General features: G+C 41.0%; 1 protein-coding gene across 3 annotated transcripts in view; it reads left to right on the forward strand.

Annotated features, from left to right (window-relative positions):
- The window catches only part of LOC307114380 (recQ-like DNA helicase BLM), a 79,924-nt gene that overhangs the window by 30,790 nt on the left and 23,086 nt on the right, over positions 1 to 26,048 (forward strand). For all 3 annotated transcript variants that reach the window (XM_079800974.1, XM_079800973.1, XM_079800975.1), the window contains 5 exons: positions 963 to 1,076; positions 3,760 to 3,858; positions 4,089 to 4,237; positions 18,902 to 19,008; positions 20,491 to 20,651. In XM_079800974.1, coding sequence (XP_079657100.1) covers positions 963 to 1,076; positions 3,760 to 3,858; positions 4,089 to 4,237; positions 18,902 to 19,008; positions 20,491 to 20,651 — 630 coding nt within the window. The remainder of the gene's footprint in view (positions 1 to 962; positions 1,077 to 3,759; positions 3,859 to 4,088; positions 4,238 to 18,901; positions 19,009 to 20,490; positions 20,652 to 26,048) is intronic.

The following is a 26,048-nucleotide window of genomic DNA, read 5'->3' on the forward strand; positions in this document are numbered from 1 at the left end:
TATTTTAGTAAGAACTTTTAACTTGTACTTTCCTGATATAAAAAATTTTTATTTAATATGAAAGGAGTTTTTTTTGTTTGTTTTTTTATTACTGCCAGATCAGCATAGTTCTTATCTTACTCCCTTAACATCTTAAAATGCATACACATGCATGTGACCACACAGGTATCCTTTTTCCTCCTGGCTGAGATTATAATTGTATATGAATTCATTCTACTTAATCCTGCATATTGGGATCAAACAGAATTATTTTCAGGGTTAATCAGCCACTACCTTTTTCTGTTTTTTCTTTTTTATGTTGGATTTCTTTTTTTTTAATTGCAGAGAGGAAGAGAGATAGAAACATCAATGATGAGAATCTTTAATCAGTTGCCTCCTGTACTACTGGGGATCGAGCCAGCAACCCAGGCATGTGCCCTTGACCAGAATTGAACCTGGGACCCTTCAGTCTGCAGGCTGAAGGTCTATCCACTAAGCCAAACTGGCTAGGGCGTCACTACCTTTTTCAACAAGACCGCTGGTTTGATTTTCCTTCCAAAGAATGTCTTAGTGCAGTGATGATAGCCATTGTTAAGTCAGTCCTGATGTTATGGCCCTTGCATCATTGTTACACATTAAAACCCTGAATACACATTTACCTAAAAGAGAATGCAGCTATACATTAGGACTGGATCTTTTGGATACTGAGTTCATGTTTATATTACTTATAAACATGAAAAGCAAGGAAGTAAAGGAAAGCAAAAAAAGAAGTAAATAATGAGAAGACTATTTTAAATTATAGTTAATAAGGGTTTTTTTTAAATGTCCTATGTGCTTATTGTTATTTTTATTACATTGAGATTATCTTTCCTCTGATAGGTTTGACATGTAACTTGTAAAATATTTATAAAAGCTAAGAATAAATATAAGATTAAGTCAGATTAATGTGTAAAATATACATTGTTTACTATTTTAATACTTAGATTCCAGCTACATATCTGACAGGTGATAAGACTGACTCAGAAGCTACAAGTATTTACCTCCAGTTATCAAAAAAAGACCCAATTATAAAACTTCTGTATGTTACTCCAGAGAAGGTTTGTATTTTATCATTATTTTAAAATATGACATTAGAGCTGTGTTAGTAAAACAATTCAGTTCTCCCTCTTGAGTATGGAAAACTCAGTCTTTCCCTCCTCTGTTTCTCTCCTTTATTACTCATACTACATGAGTAATATTATAAGTATAATTACTAATACTATTACTTATATACTATAGAATACTTTCTTCTGCTCATCAAGTGTGTGCACATTTTTTCCTTACACCAAGCAATTCTTGCGACACCGGCCGATTGTCCTGTAATTTAACTCAATTCTGACATTGCCTACTCAGAGATAGTGTCAAATCCCACAGGTTCAGGGCTCAGTCCAACACTATTGTTCCCATCCCACTTCAGATGCCGATCATAAGTAGTTGGTCCCCATCCAGGTCACCCATAACATCTCTCTGATTTGACTATAAATCAGAAGTTCTTATGACTCCCTTCTCAGTTCCCATTCATTTGCTATAGCGGCCCGTAGAACTCAGGGCCGTGTTTAAGTTTACCAGTTTACTAAAGGACATGATAAAGATACAGACAAACAGCCAGATGAAGAAAAATGCTGGGTGAGGTCTGGGGAGGTCCAGAGCACAGGAGCTTCTGCCCTCATGCAGTTGGGGGTCTCACCCTCCTGGTGTGGATGTGTTTGCCAACCTGGAAACTCTGAATCCCATACTTTGGGGATTTGATTTAGGCTTCCCCATGTAGGCACGATCAATTATTAAGTCTATTTCTAGCCCCTCTCCCCTGTCTGGAGGATGGGGGGTGGTGATGCAAATTCCAAGGTTCTAATGGCTTGGTCTTTGTGGTGACCAGCCCCCATCCAGGATCCCCCCAGACTCGACTCTAGAGTAAAAAGATGCTCCTAGCGCTCTTATCACTCAGGAAATGGCAAGGATTTCAGGAGCTCTGCCAGACACTGGGGTGGAGACCAATATATTTTTTCATTATCTCCTAAGAGCTCTCTAGAATACGTACATTTTTCAATTTTGACATATTTCTGATATATAGTATAGTGCAAGAATTCCTGTATGACTTTCACCCAGAAACTCCAAATGTAACTTTTACTGTGATTGCTTTATCATTCTATTTTTCTTAATATTTGAAAGTAAGTTGTAGACATGATATATTCTTTTAACCTTAAATACTTCGCCATGCATTTCCTAAAAACAAGGAATTCTCTTGCATACCAGTATAGTGATCAGAATCAGAAAGTTTTCATTGATACACTATTATTTAGTCTATGAACTTCAGTTTCACCCGTTGTCCTAATAATGTCCATTATAGCAAAAGAAATTCCTAGATTATGCATTGCATTTAGTTGTCATGTCTCTTTAAATAATTTGTCTGTCTTTCATGATTTTGACACTTTTTTTTTCAATATATTTTTATTTATTTCAGAGAGGAAGGAAGAGGGAGAGAGAGATAGAAACATCAATGATGAGAGAGAATCATTGATTGGCTGCCTCCTGCACGCTCTCCACTGGGGATCGAGCCCGCAACCCGGGCATCCCTGACTGGGACGCTTTAGTCCGCAGGTTGTCGCTCTGTCCACTGAGCCAAACCAGCTAGGGTGATTTTGACAGTTGAAGAGTGAAGGCCAGTTATTTTGAGAACCGTCCCTCAACTTGAGTTTATCTTATGATTCCTCGTGATTAGTTAGTTATTCATCTTGGCAGGAACTTCAGAAGTTGTGATAAGTTCTCAGGGCATCCTATCAGGAGGCATTTGATGTCAGTTCATTCCATTATTGGTGATGTTAGTTAACCTAATCACCTAGGTAAGGTGATGTCTGCCAGACTTCTTCACTGTAAAATTACTTTTTTCTCTTTTTTGGTCATAAATGTAAGTGTTTTTGGTTATTTTCTGCCTTTGTAATAGTAGATACTTGTTGTGGGATACTCTGAAACTGTGTAAATATCCTGTTGATTCATCAGACGTCTACCCAATAGTTTTATCATCCATTGATGATTCCCCTTTAGCTATTACTATAATGGCTGCCAGATGATTTTTCTAATCAGTTGGCATTTTACTATAACAAAGAGGTTTCCCTTTTACCTACATAGTTACTTACATTAATATGAACTTATGGAATTTTAACTCATATAGTAGGCTAGCATCTATTTTTGTTATATAATTTAATGTTCTAATTTGGCCAGTGGGAGACCTTCATCACACTGGCCTCTGTGTCCTTTTGACATGTCTGTTAAGTGTGGGTGCCAGATGTGGTCGTTAACACTAGGATATCATTGCTTTTAGGCTCTGTCATGGACAGAGCTATGAAATACATACATACATACATACATACATACATACATACATACAAACATACATACATACAAATATGTGTATATATGTGTGTGTATATCCCCCTCCCCAAGTAACAAGCATGCAAGTACAAGTAACGTATCCATAGCACTGTTCCCAGTGTAAGCATGGCCCTCAGGTATACTGAGGTCCAAAGTTTTACGACCACTGACCTGATACATAACTGTTTGCTAAACATTCTGAAATGTCTCTATTTTCTATCACTTCTGCTAATTCTCTTCATATAATGGAATAAGAACCAGTTTTCTCTGAAGGTTTTAATGGAGCTTAAGTTGTAGTGCAACTTAAAGACAGCAGAATCCTTGAGGCGATGTGATGTTTAAATGTGTCTCATTGATCCATTTCTGGCCTAGGTCTGTGCAAGCAACAGGCTGATTTCTACTCTGGAGAATCTGTATGAGAGGAAGCTCCTGGCACGGTTTGTTATTGATGAAGCACATTGTGTCAATCAGGTAAGTACTATTTTTTACGTCTTGAAATATTGATAAATATGTACCACCAACAGTATATATATTTTCAGAACCAAAGAGAGAAAAAACATTGAGTGCATTATTCTGTTTCACTGAAGAATATTCTATTTCACTGAAGGTGGTTCTGAATGTGGAGAGCAGTATTTGCTTTGTATACACGAAAGATTCAAATGGTCTGAAAAGCGGGTTTTGTGTTTTTTTTTCTCAACTAGTGGGGACATGATTTTCGTCAGGATTACAAAAGAATGAATATGCTTCGCCAGAAGTTTCCCTCTGTTCCGGTGATGGCTCTCACTGCCACAGCGAATCCCAGGGTGCAGAAGGACATCCTCACTCAGCTGAAGATTCTCAGGCCTCAGGTGTAAGTTGTTGAAAGTCCTGCATTTCAAACCCTGGGGCAGTGGTTCTCAGTGAGCTACACATTATAATCTGCGGAGCTTTGAAAATCCCAATGCCCAGGTTGTGCCTGATGCCAATTAGCTCAGAATTTTGGGGCTGGGAGCCAGTAAGTTTTTTAAAATCCCCAAGTGAACCATCCTTTTCTTGGGGTGGTGTTACTGTCCAATTAGCGTGTAGTGAGGGCAGTACTGCTAACGCCTTTAAAAAAGAAAATCCCCAGGTGATTACAATAGATAGCAAAATTTGGGAACCAGGGCCCTAATTTCTTCACTTACTGAAATGAAAACTTTCTCTCGTTACCTATTTTGTAAGTAGGGATAAAGTGCATGCTGTTCCTGTTAGCCCTGGTCTCGTCCCAGTAATAAATTAGCTTTTATTTGCCTAATTTTGGCTCCCATACATCCTAGAATATACATCATGAAATGAACCAATGACCCTGCTTTGTCCTTTTCTCTGAAATCCCAGTGACACCCACAATGTTGAAAATAGTCCGGAAACTATGTATAACAGCTTTTTTACTTTGTTTCCATCTCAACAGCAAAGGGCTTCTTATTGGTACCAAATCCATAATTATTCAATAAGAAAAACAACAATAGTAAAATGCCCCACATATATAGGTTGTACTGGATTAGTTTGTATCTCTGCGTGAGTTTGTAGACATGGGTGCATTCTCTGATAGGTTCATTCACTCAGCAAATATTTACTTAACAGCTATTGTGGACCAAGGTTAAAATGTATTTTCTTTCCAATTTGTTAATGGGTGTTTGAGTTTGAGGAAAGCCTGAAGGAATGACTAATATATTGGGGTGGGGTTTTTTTGTTTGTTTGTTTGTTTTTAAGTATAGCTTTTGTTCATTTGGAAATAAAGAGAATAAGCTGGCTCAATAAATATGGTAATCAGTAAAAACAATAGCAGCATCTCTCAGCGGGTTATGAGAACTGGAGTGCCACATGAAGGATATGAGGGATCATGAGATTAAAGTAGCTACAAAGACCTTTGCAGATTAAACTGACGTGTTTGTTTTTGTTAATCCTCACCCGTGGATATTTTTCACCCCCATTGATTTTTCAAGAGAGTAGAAGGGAGGGAAGGAGGGGGGATAGAGAGAGAAAACATCAATGTGGCCGGGATTGGGCCTGCAACCCACATACATGCCCTTGACTGGGAATTGAACCTGGACCTTTCGGTCCGTGGGCTGACGCTCTAACCATTGAACAACCGGGCCAGGGCTAAACTGGTATTCTTGAGTGCGAGAATTTCCAAGTACTCAAGAGTTTTTTGTGTGTGATTTCACTTGCAGAGGGGAGTTTGTATAAAATTGGGGAGAAATATATTTTGCTTCCATAATTGATAAACATTACATGATAGTTAAGGTGTCAGACTTTAGGTTTTAGTGAATAACCTACATACTAGAAATTTGCTTCTACAAATACTACATTGGTCTGTGAAAGCTTTTTCTTTTTTTAGATAGGCAATATTTTTAGCTTTTTCCCCTCAATTTATGCCAGAAGCAGTCTGTTCTTTTTGATCAGTAATATTAATTTTCCAGATGCCCGACAGTTAAATTATGTAAGTTCAGTTTAATTCACCTTTTCTAATATATATATTGATGTCAGAGAGGAAGGGAGAGGGAGAGAGAGATAGAAACATCAATGATGAGAGAGAATCATTGATTGGCTGCCTCCTGCACGCCCCACACTGTGTGGATCAAGCCTGCAACCTAGGCATGTGCCCTGACAGGGAATCGAACTGTGACCTCCTGGTTCATAGGTCGATCCTCAACCACTGAGCCACTGCGGCTGGGCTCAATTCACCTTTTGAATAATATTTTGTTAAGTATAAATTGGTCGTTTTGCTTGAGTAAACATTGCACAAATATATTTAGAAGCAGACACCTTTAGTATCCTTTCCTAGTAGTGTGAGGAGATCTCCTTACAAAAGCAATAGATAATACATTTTCTGAGTCTAGCATGTGGTGCCCGGTGCATAATTGGCACTTGTTAAGAATGAATAAATGAAACATATGGAGGAGGAATTTGGGTAAATGTGGATAAAATGTGGAAATTTGGGCAAGTCTGTTGACTCTTTAATATATTTGGTACGTCTATATTTGGGAAGGTTTAAATCTCTTAGTGGAAGTAAAAAATTTTAATGAACACTTTCTGACACATTTTTTCCTGCTCTTCTTTTCTACCAATAAGCCCTTTGTTTGCATTAAATTTGCCCAACTGCTGATGTGTCATCACCCTGAAGAAGGCAGTTATCTAAAGGTTTGGAGCCAGGGCCCCATGCTCCTCTCCTCATGCTGGTCTGTGATATTATTCTTCCTCTTGGGGAAATACAAGGATGGATAATAAATTTTCCCTTTCCCTTAAGACCTGAGAAATATGAACTGAGAAAGAGACAGACATATGGACAGTTAATATAATAATAACGTGACAATACAACAGTAATAACAGCTAACACTTTTACATATCTAGCCTATACAATGTGCAGGGCACTAATATTGGCATTTTATGTGTATTAACTCGTCCACACAAAAGTCTTATAAAGTAGGTCCTCCCATTTTCCTCACTTTATGGATGAGGAAACGGAGGCACAGCAGTTAAATAACTTGAACAAGGCCACATACCTAGCAAGTGCTGGAGTAAGGACTTAAACCCAAACAATCTGTTTTCAGCACCCTTTAAATTCTCTCCAAATTGCAGAATGAAGTAAGTGGTGATTAGAAGTGTAAATTATTACTGCAGGAACTCAGAAAGGCAAGATTAACTGTAACCCAAAGTAACAACTATTAGTGAAGAGGGGTCAGACAGAGTTTTATAAAGGAAGTGGGTTTTGTAGGATGAGTGGTCTTTAAAAAATTTTAAATATCTGAATTGAGTTATAATGTCTATACCTAAAAATTCACCTATTTAAAGTATATAATTCTGTGATTTTTTTTATTATTTTTAGTTTATTCACAGGGTTTTGCAGTCCCACCACTATCTAATTTTAGAACATTTTTGTCTCCCTTAAAAGAAACTCCATGCACATTATCAGTTAATTGCCACTATCCTCCACCTCCCCAGCTCTAGACGACCACTTATCTGCTTTCTATCTAGATTTTTGCCTATCCTGGACATTTCATTTAAATAGAATCATATACTCTGTGGCCTTTGTGAGTGCCCTTTTGCCCTTACCATCATGTTTTCAAGGTTCATCCATGTTGTAGCATGTATCAGTACTTCATTCTTTCTTATTGACAGCTATCGCATTGTATGGATAATCTGCATTTTATTTATTCGTCATGGGGTGAATATTTGAGTTGTTTCCATTTTTTGGCTATTAGGAATAATACTGTGAGCATTTGTGTATAAGTTGTCATGTGGACATGTGTTTTTATTTCTCTGGAACATATATCTAGGGGAAGAATTGTTCGGCCATTTGACCTTTTAGAGAACTACCAGGTTAATTTTCAAAGCATCTGCACCATTTTGTATTACCTTCAGCAGTGTGTGCGGGTTGCAGTTTTTCCACATCCACACCAACACTTGTTACCGTATGTCTTTTTTACTGTATTCATCCTACTGGATGTGAAGTGGTAAGTGAGTGGCATTTTAACAGATGAAGAGAGAATTCAGGGCTGAAGTTTTTGGTGTGAAAATATGGGCCAGGCCCTAGCTGGTTTTGCTCAGTGAATAGAGCGCCGGCCTGTGGACTGAAGGGTCTGGTGTTCGATTCCAGTTGAGGGCACATGCCCGGGTTGCGGGCTCGATCCCCAGTGAGGGGTGTGCAGGTGGCAGCCGATCAGTGATTCTCTCTCATCATTGATGTTTCTCCTTCTCCCTCTCTGAAACCAATAAGAATATATATTTAAAGAGAAAAGAAAAGGAAAAAAAAAAAGAAAATACAGGTCAGGCCCAAGGAATGGTGAATAATGCATAGGATAAGTGGAGAAATAAAGAGAAGGGATAACCCGGGGAAGGTGGCTTGAGGCCAGATCCAGAGGGTCTTACATATCATACTGCTCAAGTATTGGGATTTGTCCTATCGGCACATCCACCTGGAAGGTGGCTTGATCGGAACTGTTTGGTAGAATGATAACCCTGGCAGTGGATGAAGATGGAGTGGAGGAACAAAAGTTTAGAGGCAGGATAGCCCTTTAGGAACCCTATTGCAGCCCTTTAAGAGAGAGATGATGATGGTGGCAACAGTAGAAAAGGAAGGTGGGGACAGTCAAGAGAAAAAACAGTAGAATCAACAAGACTGGCAGCTGATGGGGTTAGAAATATGGACGTAGTGAAAGTTTATACCCGTTTCTGGTGCGGGTGACTGGCTCCATGAATGATACGTGGAAATGCAGGAGGGTGGCAGGTTGGAAGGAATGGATAATGAATTTAATTTTAGATCATGGTGTCTTCATGCTTTCTTCGGACATGTGCCTCCTAAAAGAATTTTGAAAAGCTGTACTACTTGTACATTTTTAACCTGGCACCTGAAATTTTTCAACATGAATTTAAATAAAGAGAATGTGGTCTGTTAAAACATTTTAAAACAAAATTGTAACCCAGCCTTTTAAAATGTATTCCGTATAATATTAATATACGTATGAGAGCAGTTCTGTACCTACATTATCCACTTGCAAAACACATTAAAAAATTTTTACCTCTTTAACAGATATTTCACATTTTTCCTTTTTCTCTTTGAGCACTTATTTCTGTTTCCTACAGAATTCTATTCTAAGGCAATGTATTTTTATGCATGGTCTTTTTTTTAAAAAAATATATTTTTATTGATTTCAGAGAGGAAAGGAGAAGGATAGAGAGATAGAAACATCAATGATGAGAGAGAATCATTGATCGGCTGCCTCCTGCACGCCCCTTACTGGGGATTGAACCCTCAACCTGGGCATGTGCCCTTGGCCGGAATCAAACCCAGGACCCTTTGGTCCCCAGGCTGACACTCTATCCACTGAGCCAAACTGGCTAGGGCATGCATGAAGTCTTGTTACTTACTGTATCATACTTATATGCAAAAAATATGTTTGTATATTAAGAATTGCTTTTAAATTTCTTATACCAAAATTTTTTTCCAAATTGAGTTACTGTAATTATTAGTAGCACATAACTGATCGGAATAGTTTACAAGTATGTATATATTTTACAGTTTACTGTATTTTAATAGCAGACTTATAGGAACAGCATTGAACACAGACCACATTTAAAACATGTGCTTGCATGTAGAAAACTTGGTTAGAAAAGTAGAGTGAATGGATGCAATCTACTTTATTATAAAAATGCTACAAACACCATTTAGTTGCCATCAATAAGAAATTTACTTGTTTTTAAAAAATCCAAATGTTGGCGTTGGCCAGAAAAATTAAAAAAGTTGAACTGCTGAAACTTGTTCGCTGAAACATTTTCACTTGCATGAATGCTTTATGTCCCAGCATTTACATTAAAAAAATTTACACACAAATGAAAATGGAAAAACTGCCAATACCCAATTTCTGTCCCCTATTTTCCACTTGTAGTCATATACTTAGGTACCTTTTAACCCCATGGAAAGAAAATATCTAACATTCAGAACTACTAATAACAGGAAGAGGAGAATTTTTTTTAAAGAATGAAATAGCCCTAGCTGGTTTAGCTCAGCGGATAGAGCGTGGCCTATGAACTGAAAGGTCCCAGGTCTGATTCCGGTCAAGGGCACATGCCTGGGTTGTAGGCTCGATCCCCATTGGGGGACTTGCAGGAGGCAGCCGATCCATGATTCTCATCATGGATGTTTCTCTCTCTCCCTCTCCTTCCTCTGAAATCAATACAAATATATTTTTTTTAAAAAAAGAACAAAATAGTTCCCATCATAGTGGGTTCTTAAGCACATTCTCCACGTTTGCAGTGTGTTGGGTGGGTGTCCTTTGGCATAATTGTTGCACATTTGGCATGGATAGGTTGGTGTCTTCCAAAAGGCCAACCAGATAGGCCTCCTGCCTCCTGCGGAGCACCAAATAGCTGCACGCTGGAAGCACACGTCTGTTTTGAAGTCCTGAGCAATTTCTCCCACCAGACGCTGGAAGGGAAGTTTGTGACTCAGAAGTTCAGTGGACTTCGGAGAAGGTCTAATTTCACAGAGTGCCACAGTGCCAGGCCTGTAACGATCAGGTTTCTTTACCCCTCCTGTACAGGGCACACTCTTGCGAGTGGCTTTGGTAGCCAGTTGCTTCCATGGTACGTTACCACGGGTTGATTTGTGGGCAGCCCACTTTGTAAGAGCCATGGTATAGAGAACTCCTTACTTAGCCCCCCTTCTCCTTGGACTGGAACCCAGGTGCTAGAGGCTGGCTGGCATTAACGATGGCAGCGTGGCGATGGCTGTGAGCACAGTTCAAATATATTTTTAAAATTTCTTAAGCATAAATTTTGATTGAGAATGTGTAACTTAATAAAGATAGGACTCCCCCATCCCCCAGTTAGTTCATATATCTGTGGGTGAATTCAGTTGGCTCCAGTTTATTTATATAATTGATTTCAGAGAGGAAGAAAGAGTGAGAGAGAGAGAAACATCATTGATGAGAGAGAATCATTGATTGGCTGCCTCCTACAAGCCCCACCCTGGGCACTGAACCCGCAACCTGGGCATGTACTCTGGGAACTGAACCTCCTGGTTCATAGATCGATGCTCAACTACTGAGCCATACTGGCCGGTGGCTTCAATTTCTTTTATAGATGTAAGCATTGAGAAACACTGCTCACAAAAACGTGGATGGCAATGGAAAGCATTTTATTGTAGTAATAACACTCAATTATTTGAATTCCTTCTGACACATATGCCAACATTACGTAATGATCTGTCATGAAAAATTATTTTTAATGATATTTCAACCAACAACTCAATTAAGTCCTCCAAATTTTGTTGAAAGCAAAGATTTATAAACCATGTGACTGGCAAAATAAGTCCGATCATTAGTTACTCACTTCACTTTTTCTGGGAAATATACCCTAAAAAATGCCTTACCAAGACTTACCCAATTGCTGTTTCACATAAATAAACCTTATATCCAATTTATTCTGAAGACCTTTCCTAATCTATTTTTGACATATTTCTTTTTATTCTGTGATATGCTTTTAAATTAGTCTTGTCAAAACTTTGTGTCTACTGATTAGTTCTTTCAAATAATGGGAAATGACTACCACGTAACCTGATTGGCAAATCCAGTTTTCATTGCCAAACCAATCAGCCGCATTAGACTTATTTTCTTATATATAAAAAAAGAAAATTTTGACTGTTTATAATTCACATAAACTAGTACATATCCTCAAGACAAGTATTTAAGTTCCAAAAGCAACAAGAGCTGAGCACAAATTGATTCCATTTCCTACCACATCACTTAAAATCACATGAGTTTGACACCCTGGACCTGATAATATTTTTTATTTTAATGGCAACAACTCCCTTAGTGAAATACAATCAAATCCAAACTTCTTTTTTTTTAAAAAATCATATATTTATTAAGATGTAATTGACACGCCATAAAATCCACCCATTTAAAGGTTAAAATTTAGTTGTATTTGCCCTAACCGGTTTGGCTCAGTGGATACAGCGTCGGCCTGCGGACTGAAAGGTCCCAGGTTTGATTCCGGTCAAGGGCATGTACCTTGGTTGTGGTCACATCCCCAGTAGCGGGTGTGCAGGAGGCAGCTGATCGATGTTTCTCATCGATGTTTCTAACTCTCTATCCCTCTCCCTTCCTCTCTGTAAAAAATCAATAAAATATATTTTTAAAAATATTTAGTTGGGTTTTTTGAATGTTCACAGAATTGTTCAATCATCCCCCAAATCTAAGTTCAGAACGTTTTCATCATCCAAAAAAGAAACCTCAGCGCTTCTAAGCAGTCACTCCCCATCACTTAGCATAATGTTCTCAAGGGACGTCCATGTTGTAGCCTGTGTCAATCCTTCATTCATTTTTATGGCTGAATAATCTTCCATTTTGGGGGCATTCCACGTTTCCGTTACCCATTTATCAATTGATGAGCACTGCCTCTAATTACAATATCTGGTAATTCCAAACATACTGCTTTCCAGCAGGCCACGTCAGATTTGTTCTCTGTAATAAAATCAGAGAGACTTATCTTTTTCATTCTAACAAATTGTGGGAATGCTGCTTTTAGTTAGCGGCCCATCTGCTGGAGTTTAGCGTCTATTTGCTGTAGAGATACTTGTTTTGGCTTTAATTGGATTTGGGATCTACAGCTTTCTGTCCTGATACGATGTCATTTTCTTATTTTTAGTAAAAGTAGTCTGTTTGACTAAATTAGTAAACATTTCTCTATGCCACAAATAAAAATTTCAGATTTTATGCCCAATGTTTTGAATATATCAGCTTTATTGAGATATAATACACATACCATTCAATTCACCTATTTAAAGTGTATCATTCAGTGGTTTTTAGTAGTCAGAGTTGTGCAGCCATTACCACAATCAATTTTAAAATGTTTTCCTCACCCTGCAAAAGCACCCATATCCATTAGTAGTCAATCCCACTTTCCCCTCATACCCCCTGACAGCCTGAGGCAAGCACCAATCTACCTTCTGTCTTGAGATTTGCCTATTCTGGATATCTCTCTCTATATATATGTATATAAAAGCATAATATGCAAATCGACCAGGCGGCGGAACGACCAGTTGGCTATGATGTGCACTGACCACCAGGGGTCTGCCCCCAGCCTGGGAACCGGGGGTGGGTGGCTACAGGCAACCAGGGACCTCTAGTCGCATATAAAGAGAATCATCCAATATGGCTTCTTTCACTTAGCATAATGTTTTCAAAGTTTATTGGTGAAGAATATTCCATTGTTAGGGGTATATCACATTTTATTTATTCACTAGTGGCCCGGTACACGAAATTCGTGCACGGGGTGGGGTGGGGGAAAGGGAGTGTCCCTCAGCCCAGCCTGCACTCTCTCCAATCTGGGATCCCTCTCACAATCCAGGACCACTGGCTCCTAACCGTTCACCTGACTGCCTGCCTGCTTGTTCCAACTGTCTCCCCCCACCCCCCTGGCCTGCTCGCCCCCAACTGCCCCCCCCCCAGCCTGCTTGCCCCCAACTGGGGGAACCCCCCCCCCTTGCCGGCCTTCTTATCTCCAAGTGCCCCCCTTCCCCCCTCCGCTGGCCTGCTCTCTCCTAACCGCCTTTGCCTCAGTCCGGCCACCATGGCTTTGGAAGGTCTCCCGGTCTAATTAGCATATTACCCTTTTATTAGTGTAGATTGGTCAACACTGGGGTTGTTTACCTTTTTTGGCTATTATGAGTAATGCTGTTATGAACATTCACATACAAGTTTTTATGCGGACCTGTGTTTTCCTGACTCTCGGATATAGACGCAGGAATGGAATTGTTGGGTTGTGTGCTAACTCTATTTTCTACCTTTTGAGAACTGCCAGACTATTTCCCAAAGTGCCTGCCCATTTTACATTCCCACCAGCATTGCTACTGTCTTCTTTTTTGACTCAGCTTTTTTAAAATATGTTTTTATTGATTTCAGAGAGAGGAAGGGAGAAGGGAGACAGAGATAGAAACATCAGTGATGAGAGAGAATCATCGATTGGCTGCCTCCTGCTACTGGGGATCGAGCCTTCAACCTGGCATGTGCCGTGACCAGGAATCGAACCAGTGACCTCTTGGTTCCTGGGAAGTGTGGTGTAAAATGTAGGAAAAGGCAATAAGGCCATTCTTTTTTATTAAAATACTAGAGGCCCAGTGCATGGATTCATGCACGGGTGGGGTCCCTGGGCCTGGCCTGCACCCTCTCGCAATCTGGGACCCCTGGGGAATGTCAGAGAGCTGATTTCGGCCCATTCCCCACAGGGCAGGCCGAGGGACTCACCAGTACACGAATCCATGCACCGGGCCTCTAGTATGCATATAAGACCTTTGGTTAATCTCTCCCCACCCTCTCCCTCTCCCTCCCCCTCCCCCTTCCCTCTGTAATTCATCAATCTGTTCCATGTTTCCATGCCTGTGTATTGAGCGCCTGCCCCCTGGTGGTCAGTGTGCGTCATAGCTACCGGACAGTTGGCCAGTTGCTTAGGCTTTTATATATATAGATGTTTTTATTGATTTTTAGAGAGAGAGGAAGGGAGAGGGGGAGAGAGAAACATCGATGAAAGAGGAACATTGATTGGCTGCCTGCATGGCCCCCACTGGGGATTGAGCCAGCAACCTGGGCTTTTTCCCTGGCCAGGTATCAAACCAGTGACCTCCTGGTGCATGGGATGATGCTCAAACCACTAGGCCATACTGGCCAGGCCTGAGCAATTTTTTTTAATGCCTTAATTCTATCAAGACTGCAGTTTCTTTTGCTGTGGCAATGATTGTAAGTAATGAACTGAAAACAATCAAATCAGTCCTTGAATATATCAGACTTTTATCTGCCCCCTTCTTTGCCACAATCTGCTTGCTACATATGCTCTGCCATTTCAAGCACTAAAAGAAAGCTCTGGCCGAAACCGGTTTGGCTCAGTGGGTAGAGCGTCGGTCTGCGGACTGAAAGGCCCCAGGTTCTATTCCGGTCAAGGGCATGTACATTGGTTGCGGGCACATCCCCAGTAGGGGGTGTGCAGGAGGCAGCTGATCGATGTTTCTCTCTCATCGATGTTTCTGGCTCTCTATCCCTCTCCCTTCCTCTCTGTAAAAAATCAATAAAATATATTTTAAAAAATAATAAAAAAAGAAAGCTCTGAGTGTCTTGTACAAGTGATAGAAGAGGGATGGTTTTGACTCAGAGTAATGCATTCTCTGACAGTTTTCAGGGATGAAGGAAGAAGCATGGTCATAAAGTAAAAATCATCTTCACTCCCACCACCTTCCTCTCTATCTGAAACCAGAGCATTCCAATAGAGGCTGAAATACTTCATTCCTGATGTCATACCCTACCCTTAACAGAAATATGTAAAACACTTAACAAACGTGAAGCTTCCAACGGTTTCTGTTTCTTTGACTAAAGAAAGTTTTACCTATACCCATACTAGACTTTTTTTTTTTTTAAATGTCCTGGAGGTGTTTGCACCTGGAGCAGTGCACGGTAGTAAAGTTCAGAAGGAGTCAAAAGTAGGGTTCGGTTCGTTTGTTTATTTTTAGAAAGTGAGAGGACAATTGTAAAAGAAAAAAAATATGGGGGCAGGAGAAACCAGCAGGATGCCTCGACTGCAGGCGCATTCTCAGATGAGTCTTTTAGCAAAAGTGACATGTGAAAATGGAGAAGGGAGGACCTGGAAATCGATTCCTTAAAAATCGTCTTTGCTCTTGTGCTTTTAGAAAGTCTTTGTGACCCCTCCCTGGGGGGGCATGCATGCCCAGTTTTAGACCATTTGTGTGAAAAGGAGTTGGATTATGGGTTGGAAATCTGAAGAAAGGTCTAAGCTGGAGGCAAAAGTTGGGAGTGGTGGGAATGGTATTTGGATGCAGTCTAAAGAAAGTGTGGTCCCTGAAGAAAATGCAGGGGAAGAAGAGGAGAGCCTAGCATTTCGGGGGTGATTGTCACTTAGGGAGTGAGCGAAGGAAGAAAAGATGGAGATGGGGGGATCAGAGAGGTGAAGGGAATGTGAAATTGTAAGAGCTAATGGGCTTTCAACAAGGATAGCCAATGTGGCGTGACGGAGAGGTCAGAGAGGACGCAGTCTGGAAAACCAACGCAAAAAAACAGATGTCGGTGAAGGCTACTACTGCCTCCTGCGTGGCCTTCTTAGCTGAACAGCAGTCCCTTCAGCGGTGTGGCTGCCCTCCACCAGCAAGGCATTCTTCAGTTCTAAAACTAAACACGTTTATCCCACCAATGGCAACAAATCCTGGACCCAGCTAGCTTGGATTTAGATACAAAAACAGAAAGTCAGTGGTTGCCTCCCTCTGACCTCCACACCCTTGAATAGCAGCCTCCTCCCCATCAGCCTAGGCACTGGGAGGGCTTTGTGCTCGAAATTCAACGTGTCCTTCCTGCGGAGATGTTGGAACCTGGGGCAGTGGAGGGTCCCTGCAGGTCATGGATCCTATAACAGTTCTTTAGTGGTAAAAGCTTTGACAAAAACAATTTTGGTAGAAGGGTAACGGGAAAGCCAGGATGGAAGTGATGAGAAGAAGCTGAGTGTGTGGTTCGTCGGCTGGGAGCCTCAGTGTCTTGACACTGGAGGGAAAGAAAGGTGGGTGCCGGCAGCAGTGCGGTACTGGGTCAGGGGAAGCTTTTGTTGTTTTTAGGATTGGTGATCTTAGGACGTATTCAGAGAAAAAAGAGAAGAGTTCACAGAAGAGACTGAAGTACAAGAGAGGAGGTAACGGAGAGGAAGAGCTTCCTGAGGAAGTGGGACACCCAGGGCAAAAGACCAGAGAGAGAAGAGCACATCTTCTCAGCATCACCCACATTCTCCGGGGCGCAGAGCCAAAGTGCAATGGTCCACGCTCCTTTTGTTGCCCGGCAATTAGCTCCTCATGTACACAGTCAAAATTTGGGAACAGTGGTGGCCTGAAAATGTATATGTTTTCTCTTATGATTATCTAATCTAATAATAGACAAATATGCAAATTGACCGCACCTTCGCTATGCCAAAGCCACGCCCACCAGCCAAGCCACGCCCACCAACCAATCAGGACGGATATGCAAATTACCCCAACAAAGATGGCGGCTAATTTGCATATTGCGACAGTGTAGAAAGAATCCAAGAGCTGCAGAAGGGAGCAAAGCTGCAGAGAAGCAAGCAAGCCAGGGGGAGGAGAAGGGAGGAGCGGAGGCGGGGCCGGGGGAGAAGGAAGTTGAGTAGGCGGGGCCGGGGAGAAGGGGCGGGGCCATGGGAGAAGGGAGGAGCGGAGGCGGGGCCAGGGGAGAAGGGAGGAGCGGAGGTGGGGCCGGGGGAGAAGGGAGGAGCGGAGGCGGGGCCGGGGGAGAATGGAGGAGCGGAGGTGGGGCCGGGGGGAGAAGGAAGGAGAGCGGGCTGGCAGAGAAGGCGGGCCGGGGGAGAAGGGAGGAGCGGAGGCGGGGCCGGGGGGAGAAGGAAGGAGAGCGGGCTGGCAGAGAAGGCGGGCCGGGGGAGAAGGGAGGAGCGGAGGTGGGGCCGGGGGAGAAGGGAGGAACGGAGGCGGGGCCGGGGGAGTAGGGAGGAGCGGAGGCAGGGCCGGGGAAAAGGGAAGAGCGGAGGCGGGGCCGGGGGATAAGGGAAAAGCAGGCGGGCTGGCAGAGAAGGCGGGCGGGGGGAGAAGGGAGGAGCGGAGGCGGGGCCAGGGAAGAAGGAAGGAGAGCGGGCTGGTGGAGAAGTTAGAAAAGCAGGGGGGCTGGCGGAGATCGCGGGGCAGGGGACAAGGGAGGAGAGCAGGCAGGGTGGGGTAGAGTGCAGCAGGAAACCCTATTGCAGGATTTTTCCTGCAACGGGAACGCTAGTCTATATATATATATATATATATATATATATATATATATATATACACACACACACACACACACACACACACACACACACATATATATATATATATAATATATAAAATAAAGAGGTAATATGTAAATTAACCCTTACACCCTCACAAGATGGCTGCCTACGACCAGGCCGGCAGGGGCATTAATGAGGGGCAACCAGGCTAGCAGGGAGGTTAGTGAGGGACGACCAAAAACTGAACAAGCAGGCTGCGTGGGGTGACCAGACCGGTGAGGGGGCTGTGAGGGGTGACCAGGCTGGCAGGGGGGACAGTTGGGGGTGACCAGGATGGCAGGATGGGCAGTGAGGGGCAACTAGGCCAGCGGGGGGGGGGGTGTGGAGCAGTTGGGGGAGACCAGGCTGGAGGGGGGGGGCGTAAGGGGGGACCAGGCCAGCGGGGGGGGGGGGGGGCAGTTAGGAGCGACCTGGCCGGCAGCAGGGGGCAGTTAGGGGCCATCAGGCCGGCAGGCATGTGAGCAATTAGGAGCCAGTGGTTCAGGATTGTGAGAGGGATGTCCTCCAAGGGGTCCTGGATTGGAGAGGGTGCAGGCTGGGCTCAGGGGGCCACCCCCCATACCCCCCCCCCCCGTGCACGAATTTCATGCACTGGGCCTCTAGTATATATTTTTTCTTAATTATTCTTATTTCAAAGAGGAAGGGAAAGGGAGAGATAGAAACATCAATGATGAGAGAATCAACATGGATTGGCTACCTCCTGAATGCCCCCCACTGGGGATCAAGCCTGCAACCCGGGCATGTGCTGTGACCAGGAATCGAACCACGACCTCCTGGTTTATAGGTCGATGCTCAACCACGGAGCCACACTGGCTGAGCTGATTTTCTTAATCTTTTAAATAATGTTTTAGTCCTCTGCTCTTAGTCATCTTCATCGTGGAGACTGGGCTCTCGGCTTACCTGCCTGTGTTCTCTTCCACAGTCCTTCTAACTCCCTGTCATCTAGTCCCGTAGACACTCCCTCCCTGTCACCATTCATTTCGTTGACCCCCTAACCCACCTCCCATTGCTCTGTTCTATGATGTAAGCTGCTAGCGGCAATATTCAATTTAACACAACTCAGTAATTAGGTTTGCTTTGTGGAAAATCAGCATTTAATTTTTGAAGGTGGCTAAAACTATATTTTCTCATAGTAACAAAATTTTATGTTTGGGACTTCTTTTAGGTTTACCATGAGCTTTAACAGACATAATCTGAAATACTACGTGCTCCCAAAAAAGCCTAAAAAGGTAGCATTTGATTGCTTAGAATGGATCAGGAAGCATCACCCACGTGAGTACAGCCATGTGATGGATTATGTCTAGAAGTAATCAATACATGTCTTTTTAGTACCACAGTAGAATATATAAAATTGCATATTAAACATTTCTCATGATAGCACTGATTTGCTATTTATAGAGCAGAATATCTCAACTCCCTCAGTTCTGCATATTGTGAAATCTCATTCGGTTTGATAACAATAAACCCTAACAATAAAAAATACGTTTTTAAAAAACCCTAACAAAAAAATATTAAATACTTCCTCCTACATCTCTAGTTTGTAATTTATGGTTTCAGTGCCTTAACTCTGGCTTCTATCTGTGTATGAATTATGCAGGTCTTTGTTTCAGTGTGTTCTCCCAAGTGTGTCTGCCTTTAAACTATAATAATTAAAATAAATGAGATTCTGAGATTCATGGTCGTTTCCCATGTTAACCCACTTTCCATGGAGAAGTTTTTTGTTAAACATCTTTATTTCATTTTTTAAATCTTAATATACATATTGGTTCGAAGAAATCAAACAGTGCAGTGATGGACCATGAAAAAAGTCAGTAATTTCCCTTTCCAGGCCCTCCTCTCCCTGGCAGCTAGTATAAATAGCATAATAGTGTGTAAATACCTTTGGCTCTGACACAGAGAAATGACTTTTTCTTAATACCTTTATTTTCTGATTTTAAAAATAAATACATAAAAACAACAATAAATGTAATACATGCTCATTGAAGAACATTTAGATAACAACAAAAAGAAGAAGGAAGCAAAAGACAAACCTCACCTCAAGACAAGTCACTGTTATTGTTTTGGTTTGTTTTCTTCCATTAATTTTTGAGTGCATTTTTCTGTCCATTAGCATACTATATAGTAGTGTGTGTGTGTGTGTGTGTATTGTGTTTCTACCCTTAATCTGTTTTATATCTTGAGCATTTTCTCATGACTTTTTAAAAACATAGAAAATACTTGATAATTGTACTGTATATTATTTTATAATTTCATGTCTTAATAGGCCACCTAGTTTTGGCCATTAAAATTTTTCTAATTTTTCAAATTCGAATAAAACTTTTTGCATAAGTCCTTGTACCACTTTATTTTCTAGATTCATTTTCTAAAAGGAAACTGAGTCAGGAGCTCCAGTGGCGCAATCGGTTAGCGCGCGGTACTTATAAAAGGAAACTGAGTCAAAAGATAGAAGCATTCCTGGGGCTCTGTGATACATATTGCCATATGTTTTCTACAAAGTTGGTGTAAGGGTGTCTTCCCATTTTCTAGCCAGTGTGAAATAGTGCCCGGGGTTTGTCCAGGTCCACCTCAGGAGTCATTGCAGGGACGGGATTAAAGGTCAAATCCTGACACTTTCAGTGCATGTGAGTTCTCCTTGCTTGCACTCTTCTACCTACTTTAAGAAGACTATGGAGGTCTATTTATGTTTCATATGTTTCAAAGAACATAATATAGATTGTGCTGTTATTTATGTTACAAATCTTCATTTCTTGACAGATGATTCAGGGATAATTTACTGCCTCTCCAGGCGAGAATGTGACACGATGGCTGACACCTTACAGAAGAATGGTCTCCCCGCTCTTGCTTATCATGCTGGCCTCAGTGATTCTGCCAGAGACGAAGTACAGCACAAGTGGATCAACCAGGATGGCTGTCAGGTGACATTTTTAAAGATAAACAAGTAATTTTTTTATAGTATATAAGCAAACTTGCTTACGTAAATGAAAATTGTTTTTATCATAAGTAGTAGACATCAAAATAAGACTGAAATAGAAAAAAATATTTTTAAAGACTTCTAAAGTTGCTTTCTTTCTTAAATAAAAAAACAATTTTTATTGAGATTAACTCAAGACCATAAAATTCACCCTTTCAAAAAAGTTTACAAGTCAGTGGTTTTAGTATAGTCACAAGGTTATGCAGCCATCACCACTAATTCTAGAATACTTCATCATCCTAAAAAGAAACCCCATACCCATTAGCAGCCACCCCTTACTCCCCCAACCCTCCATTCCCTGGTAGCCATTAATCTACCAGCTACTGCTAATCTGTCTCTATAGATTTTCCTATTCTGGACATTTCATATAAATGGAATCATACAGACTGTGTTCTTTTTTAAAAAATATATTTTTATTGATTTCAGACAGGAAGAGAGAGGGAGAGAGATAGAAGCATCATGATGAGAGAGAATCATTGATCCGCTGCCTCTTGCATGCCTTCTACTGGGGATCGAGCCTGCAACCCAGGCATGTGCCCTTGACTAGAATCAAACCCAGGATCCTTCAGTCCCCAGGCTGACGCTCCATCCACTGAGCCAAACCGGCCAGCGCCAGAATGTGTTCTTTGTGACTCATTTCTTTTACTTATCATAATGTGTTTTTTTATTGTTGACACTATTACAGATGTCCCTCATTGTCCCCTTCCCCCATCCACCCACTTATATGTTCTCAAGGTTTACCGATATTATAGCATGTATCAGTGCTTCATTCATGTTTGTCGCCAGATAATATTCCATTGTATGAATTTACCAGTTTGCTAGGCATTCATCAGTTGGTAGACTATTGTGAATAAATGTGTGTGTTAGATTTTGTTTGAATGGATGGGAATGTCAACTATAGAATTTTACATTCCCATCAGAAATCTATGAGGTTCCAATGTCTCTGCTTCCTCATCAACACTTAGTATTACCTGTCTTTTTCACTGTATCCATGCAAGAGTGAATCTCAGGAAAATGACTAATGCTTTTTTTGTAGCCTATGAATTTTTCAGCTCTCAGGAAAAGAAACCGTTACCCTCAAGATATGGAGGAGAAATATCTCTCAAAATTATTTTCTAAGGGGGAACAGAAGAATATCTTAGAGGATATCAGCCTAGTATCCTCAGAAAGAAGTGGTCTAAGATGTAAATGATCTGACTCAGTGCAGACATTTGAATCAGTGATGTTGTAAATAACTTGAGAATGTGAAAGAAAAAGAAAACAGATGGAAATTGAAAAGAAAAAATATGATACTTGTTGGTGACAGGGAATAGGGGTTTAGCTTACAAATAATAAATGTACCCAAGGAAGAAATCAAGATAGTTAAGATGTACTATAAGTAAATATATAACAAATTTAAAAGACAAAAATCACTGGGGGAAAACTTATATGTCGATATAGTTCACCACTTTGATTTACAAACCTAAAAAATTATATTCATCAAGATTTACTCTACAAAGAACAGAAAACAGACATGCCTGAGAATGTCTCACTAAATACATTTAAAAAAACAGAGGAGTAGACTCTTTAGAATCAGAAGTGGGAAGACTGGGACCAGAGAATTTCATACCCAGCTCAATATCATTTATGTTGAAAACAACAAGAAGGCATTTTCACATATGTAAACATTCAGAAAATAGATCACTGATTTATCTTCACTAAAATACAGATGTCAATCTTCTCAAATCAATTTATTTATTTAATCAAATTTCTAGTATTTTTTTTCCTTTAATAAACTTTTTCTAAAGTTTGCCTAGAAGAATATTCAAGTGAAGATAACTAAAAGAATTTGGCAAGAAAATAATAACACGTAAACACTGGCTATATAAGAACATTATAGACAGATCAATGAAACAAATCCAGAAACAGACCGGAAAACATATAAAATTAGTATATAATAAAGAATACATTAAAAATTAATGAGAAAGGGAAGATTATTCTACTGATATCATTTTGGATCCTTGTATCAGAATTAATTACAGGTAAATAAAGATGTTGGTATTTTTAAATGAATTCTGAGTAGAAGAGAACCTACGCTTAAAAATAGCCCAAAACTAAGTAATCACAGAAATGATACCTAAAGAGCTCAGTGCTTCTATATCAATAAAATTATAAGCAACAACAAACTAGGAATTATATTTTCAGCAAATAAAACAAAATAGAGCTTGTAAAAATTTGATAAGAAAAACATGAGTCTTAATAAATTGCCCTATAGGCCATCAAGAGACTATTGGAACCCTAGCTGGTTTGGCTCACCTGGATAGAGCGTTGGCCTGCGGACTGAAGGGTCCTGGGTTCGATTCTGTTCGAGGGCACATACCCAAGTTGTAAGCTCCATCCCTAGTAGAGGGCGTGCGGAGGCAATTGATCAATGATGTTTCTATCTCTCCTTCTCCTTGCCTCTCTGAAATCAATTAAAAAATATATGTGTGTATATATATATATATATATATATATATATATATATATATATATATACACACACATATATATATTTTTTAAAGAGACTACTGGATAGGAAAAACTAAAAGGCTAAATTCAAATGCTTCTTTAAAGTGCAACTTTGCTAATATTCAAATTTAAAATAGTGAGAGATCATTTTCACCTCTTGCACAAACTTTTACTAACTGTTGGGGAGAGTGCTGGAAGAGGCAGGTCCCTACAGTGTTCATGACAGCCTTTCTGGAAAACAATATGGTGGGCTCTTATCAAGAGCCTCAAATCTGAATTTTGAGCATGAAACTGACATCAATGTGATCTTTAATGATAAATACCCTAATAACTTTACTACTAAAGAGTCTAAATGTCCTGAGAGAATGATTGGGAACCTTATGGCACTACATTAATGCCATTAAAAATGGTTTATGAAAAATCTACACTAATAAAAGAGAAACATGCAAATTGACCATCCCTCTGCTACGCCCACCAGCCAATCAGGAGTGAGTATGCAAATTAAACCACCAAAGATGGTGGTTAATTTGCATACACAGGCATGGAGCGAAGAAGAGAAGACTGAAAACAGCGTAGAAGGAAGCCAAGTGCTGCAGCGGCGGAGAAGGGAGGGAGCAGAGCGAGGCAGCGGAGATGGGAGCGAAACCCTCGCTCCCTTCTCTGCTTCGCTCCGACTGGCCACAGGAAGCCCTATTCTTGCAGGAATCTTCCTGCAATGGGCCTCTAGTTTTTTAATATAATGAAAATGTTCATGATGGAGAAAGATAGTGAAAAATAAAATTCAACTGTGTGTAATCTCAACTGCAACAAAGATTGAATAAAAAAATAGACAAGAAAAAAAGAAACCAATTTTTTTAAACTTCTTTAAATCTTTATATATAGCCCTGGCCAGTTTGGTTTGGTTCAGTGTTTAGAGCGTCGGCCCTCAGACCAGAGGGGTTCGATTCCTAGTCAAGGGTAATTACTTGCCTTGGTTGCAGGTTTCCCAGCCCCGGTAGGGAGGCACACTCTCTCACATAGATGTTTTTTGTTCTCTTTCTCTCCCTCTCTTTCTCCCCCCCCCCCTGCTTCCCGCTCCCTTCCACTCTCTAGAAATCAATGGAAAAAATGTCCTCAGGTGAGGATTTAAAAATATATATATATATAGGCCCTAACCGGTTTGGCTCAGTGGATAGAGTGTCGGCCTGTGGACTGAAGGGACCCAGGTTCGATTCCAGTCATGGGCATGTACCTTGGTTGCAGACACATCCCCAGTAGGGAGTGTGCAGGAGTCAGCTGATTGATGATTCTCACTAACCCTCTCCCTTCCTCTCTGTAAAAAAATCAATAAAATATTTTTTTAAATATAAATAAATATATACATAGTATAAATACTCTACAATATACATGCATATATCTATAATAATAAAAGTGTAATATGCTAATTAGACCAGACAGCCAAATGACCTTCTGGACATCATTCTGGACGTCCTTCCGGATGAAGCCGCGCAGCGGGGGCCGAGGCAGAGGCGGTTAGGGGTGATCAGGCAGGCAGGCAAGTGGTTAGGGCCAATCGGGCAGGCATGCAGAGGGGTTAGGGGCGATCAGGCAGGCAGGCAGGCAGGCGAGCAGTTAGGAGCCAGCGGTCCCAGATTGCAAGAGGGATGTCTGCCGGTTTAGGCCTGATCCCACAGGGACTGGGCCTAAACCGGTAGTCAGACATACCCTGAGGGGTCCTGGATTGTGAGAGGGTGCAGTCTAAGCTGAGGAACCCCCCCCCCTCGTCCCCATGCACGAATTTCATGCACCGGGCCTCTAGTATATATAATAAATATAAAACACTTTGATAAAAATATGGTTTTAAAAAATTGGTTAAAATTCTTTTTTAATCTAATTGTTTTCTACTCTCAGACGAGCTAATCCTTACAGTCAGGGTACAACCAACTGGACAGCCTTGGTCTTGTTGGATTTGTGAATTAGAATAAAACTTGGTTGTTTTTCTTCACAAAGAAACGATTATAGCCTGAAGTTTTAAAAGCACTACAGAAATAAGAAGGAAGTAACAACTAAACAAAGCCAATTTCCCAGGTAAAGGCTTTCGGAAAGAGTTGGCTGTCATCTGTGGCCTTGAGTCATGTATCCGCCCAACCAGGGTTCTTGGAACCTTGTGGACCACACCCTGTGGGCTTGTGGGCTGGGACATCTTGCTCTGAAGTCTCTCTACCTGCTCTCCACCACTAGAGGCTACGGTACACTTCCTCTTTCTAAGGATATTTGCCTTTGATCAAAGTGCCATAAATTTAGATGGACCACGGACCTAGACTGCAGGCTGCTGCCGTTCCCAGCACTGATGGATGTCCTTGTCCCCATTTGCCATCCGCGTGCTCCATAGGTTGCAGTTCCCTTCTCTGGTTACTGAGATCGTGTCATTAGCCTCAGTCTGGCTGCCAGATAGTTCATTTGCTTTTGAAATAGCGTTTTTGCAGGAGCAATTAATTTTTTAAAAATAGCTTTATTTATATAATGTAATTTTGCCTGGAGATACAATGTTTTTGCCTGGGTTAAATAGGCCTTAAATTTGCAAAGGAAATGAATATTCTTGAAGGTGATTTTTTACTAAACACTGATTTGTCAAGCTCCTGAAATTTAACTATCGCCTTGCTTCCACTAAGTAATTTGCATAGGCCAAGATCGAGGGTCTCCAGTCTTTTTTCCCTGGTATAAGCAACTCAGACTTTTACTCACATGAGTTTCGATAAAAACCTCACGCTTTGACTGAAACTCACTGATGAATAAAAAAAGCCGCTGTATGATCAGCTGCTGTCACTGGGAGAACGGATGGTATACACTGAACAGGTGAATCATCAGAGAA

Source organism: Cnephaeus nilssonii, assembly GCF_951640355.1.
Source record: "Cnephaeus nilssonii genome assembly, contig: SUPER_18_unloc_1, whole genome shotgun sequence".
Lineage (NCBI taxonomy): Eukaryota > Metazoa > Chordata > Mammalia > Chiroptera > Vespertilionidae > Cnephaeus > Cnephaeus nilssonii.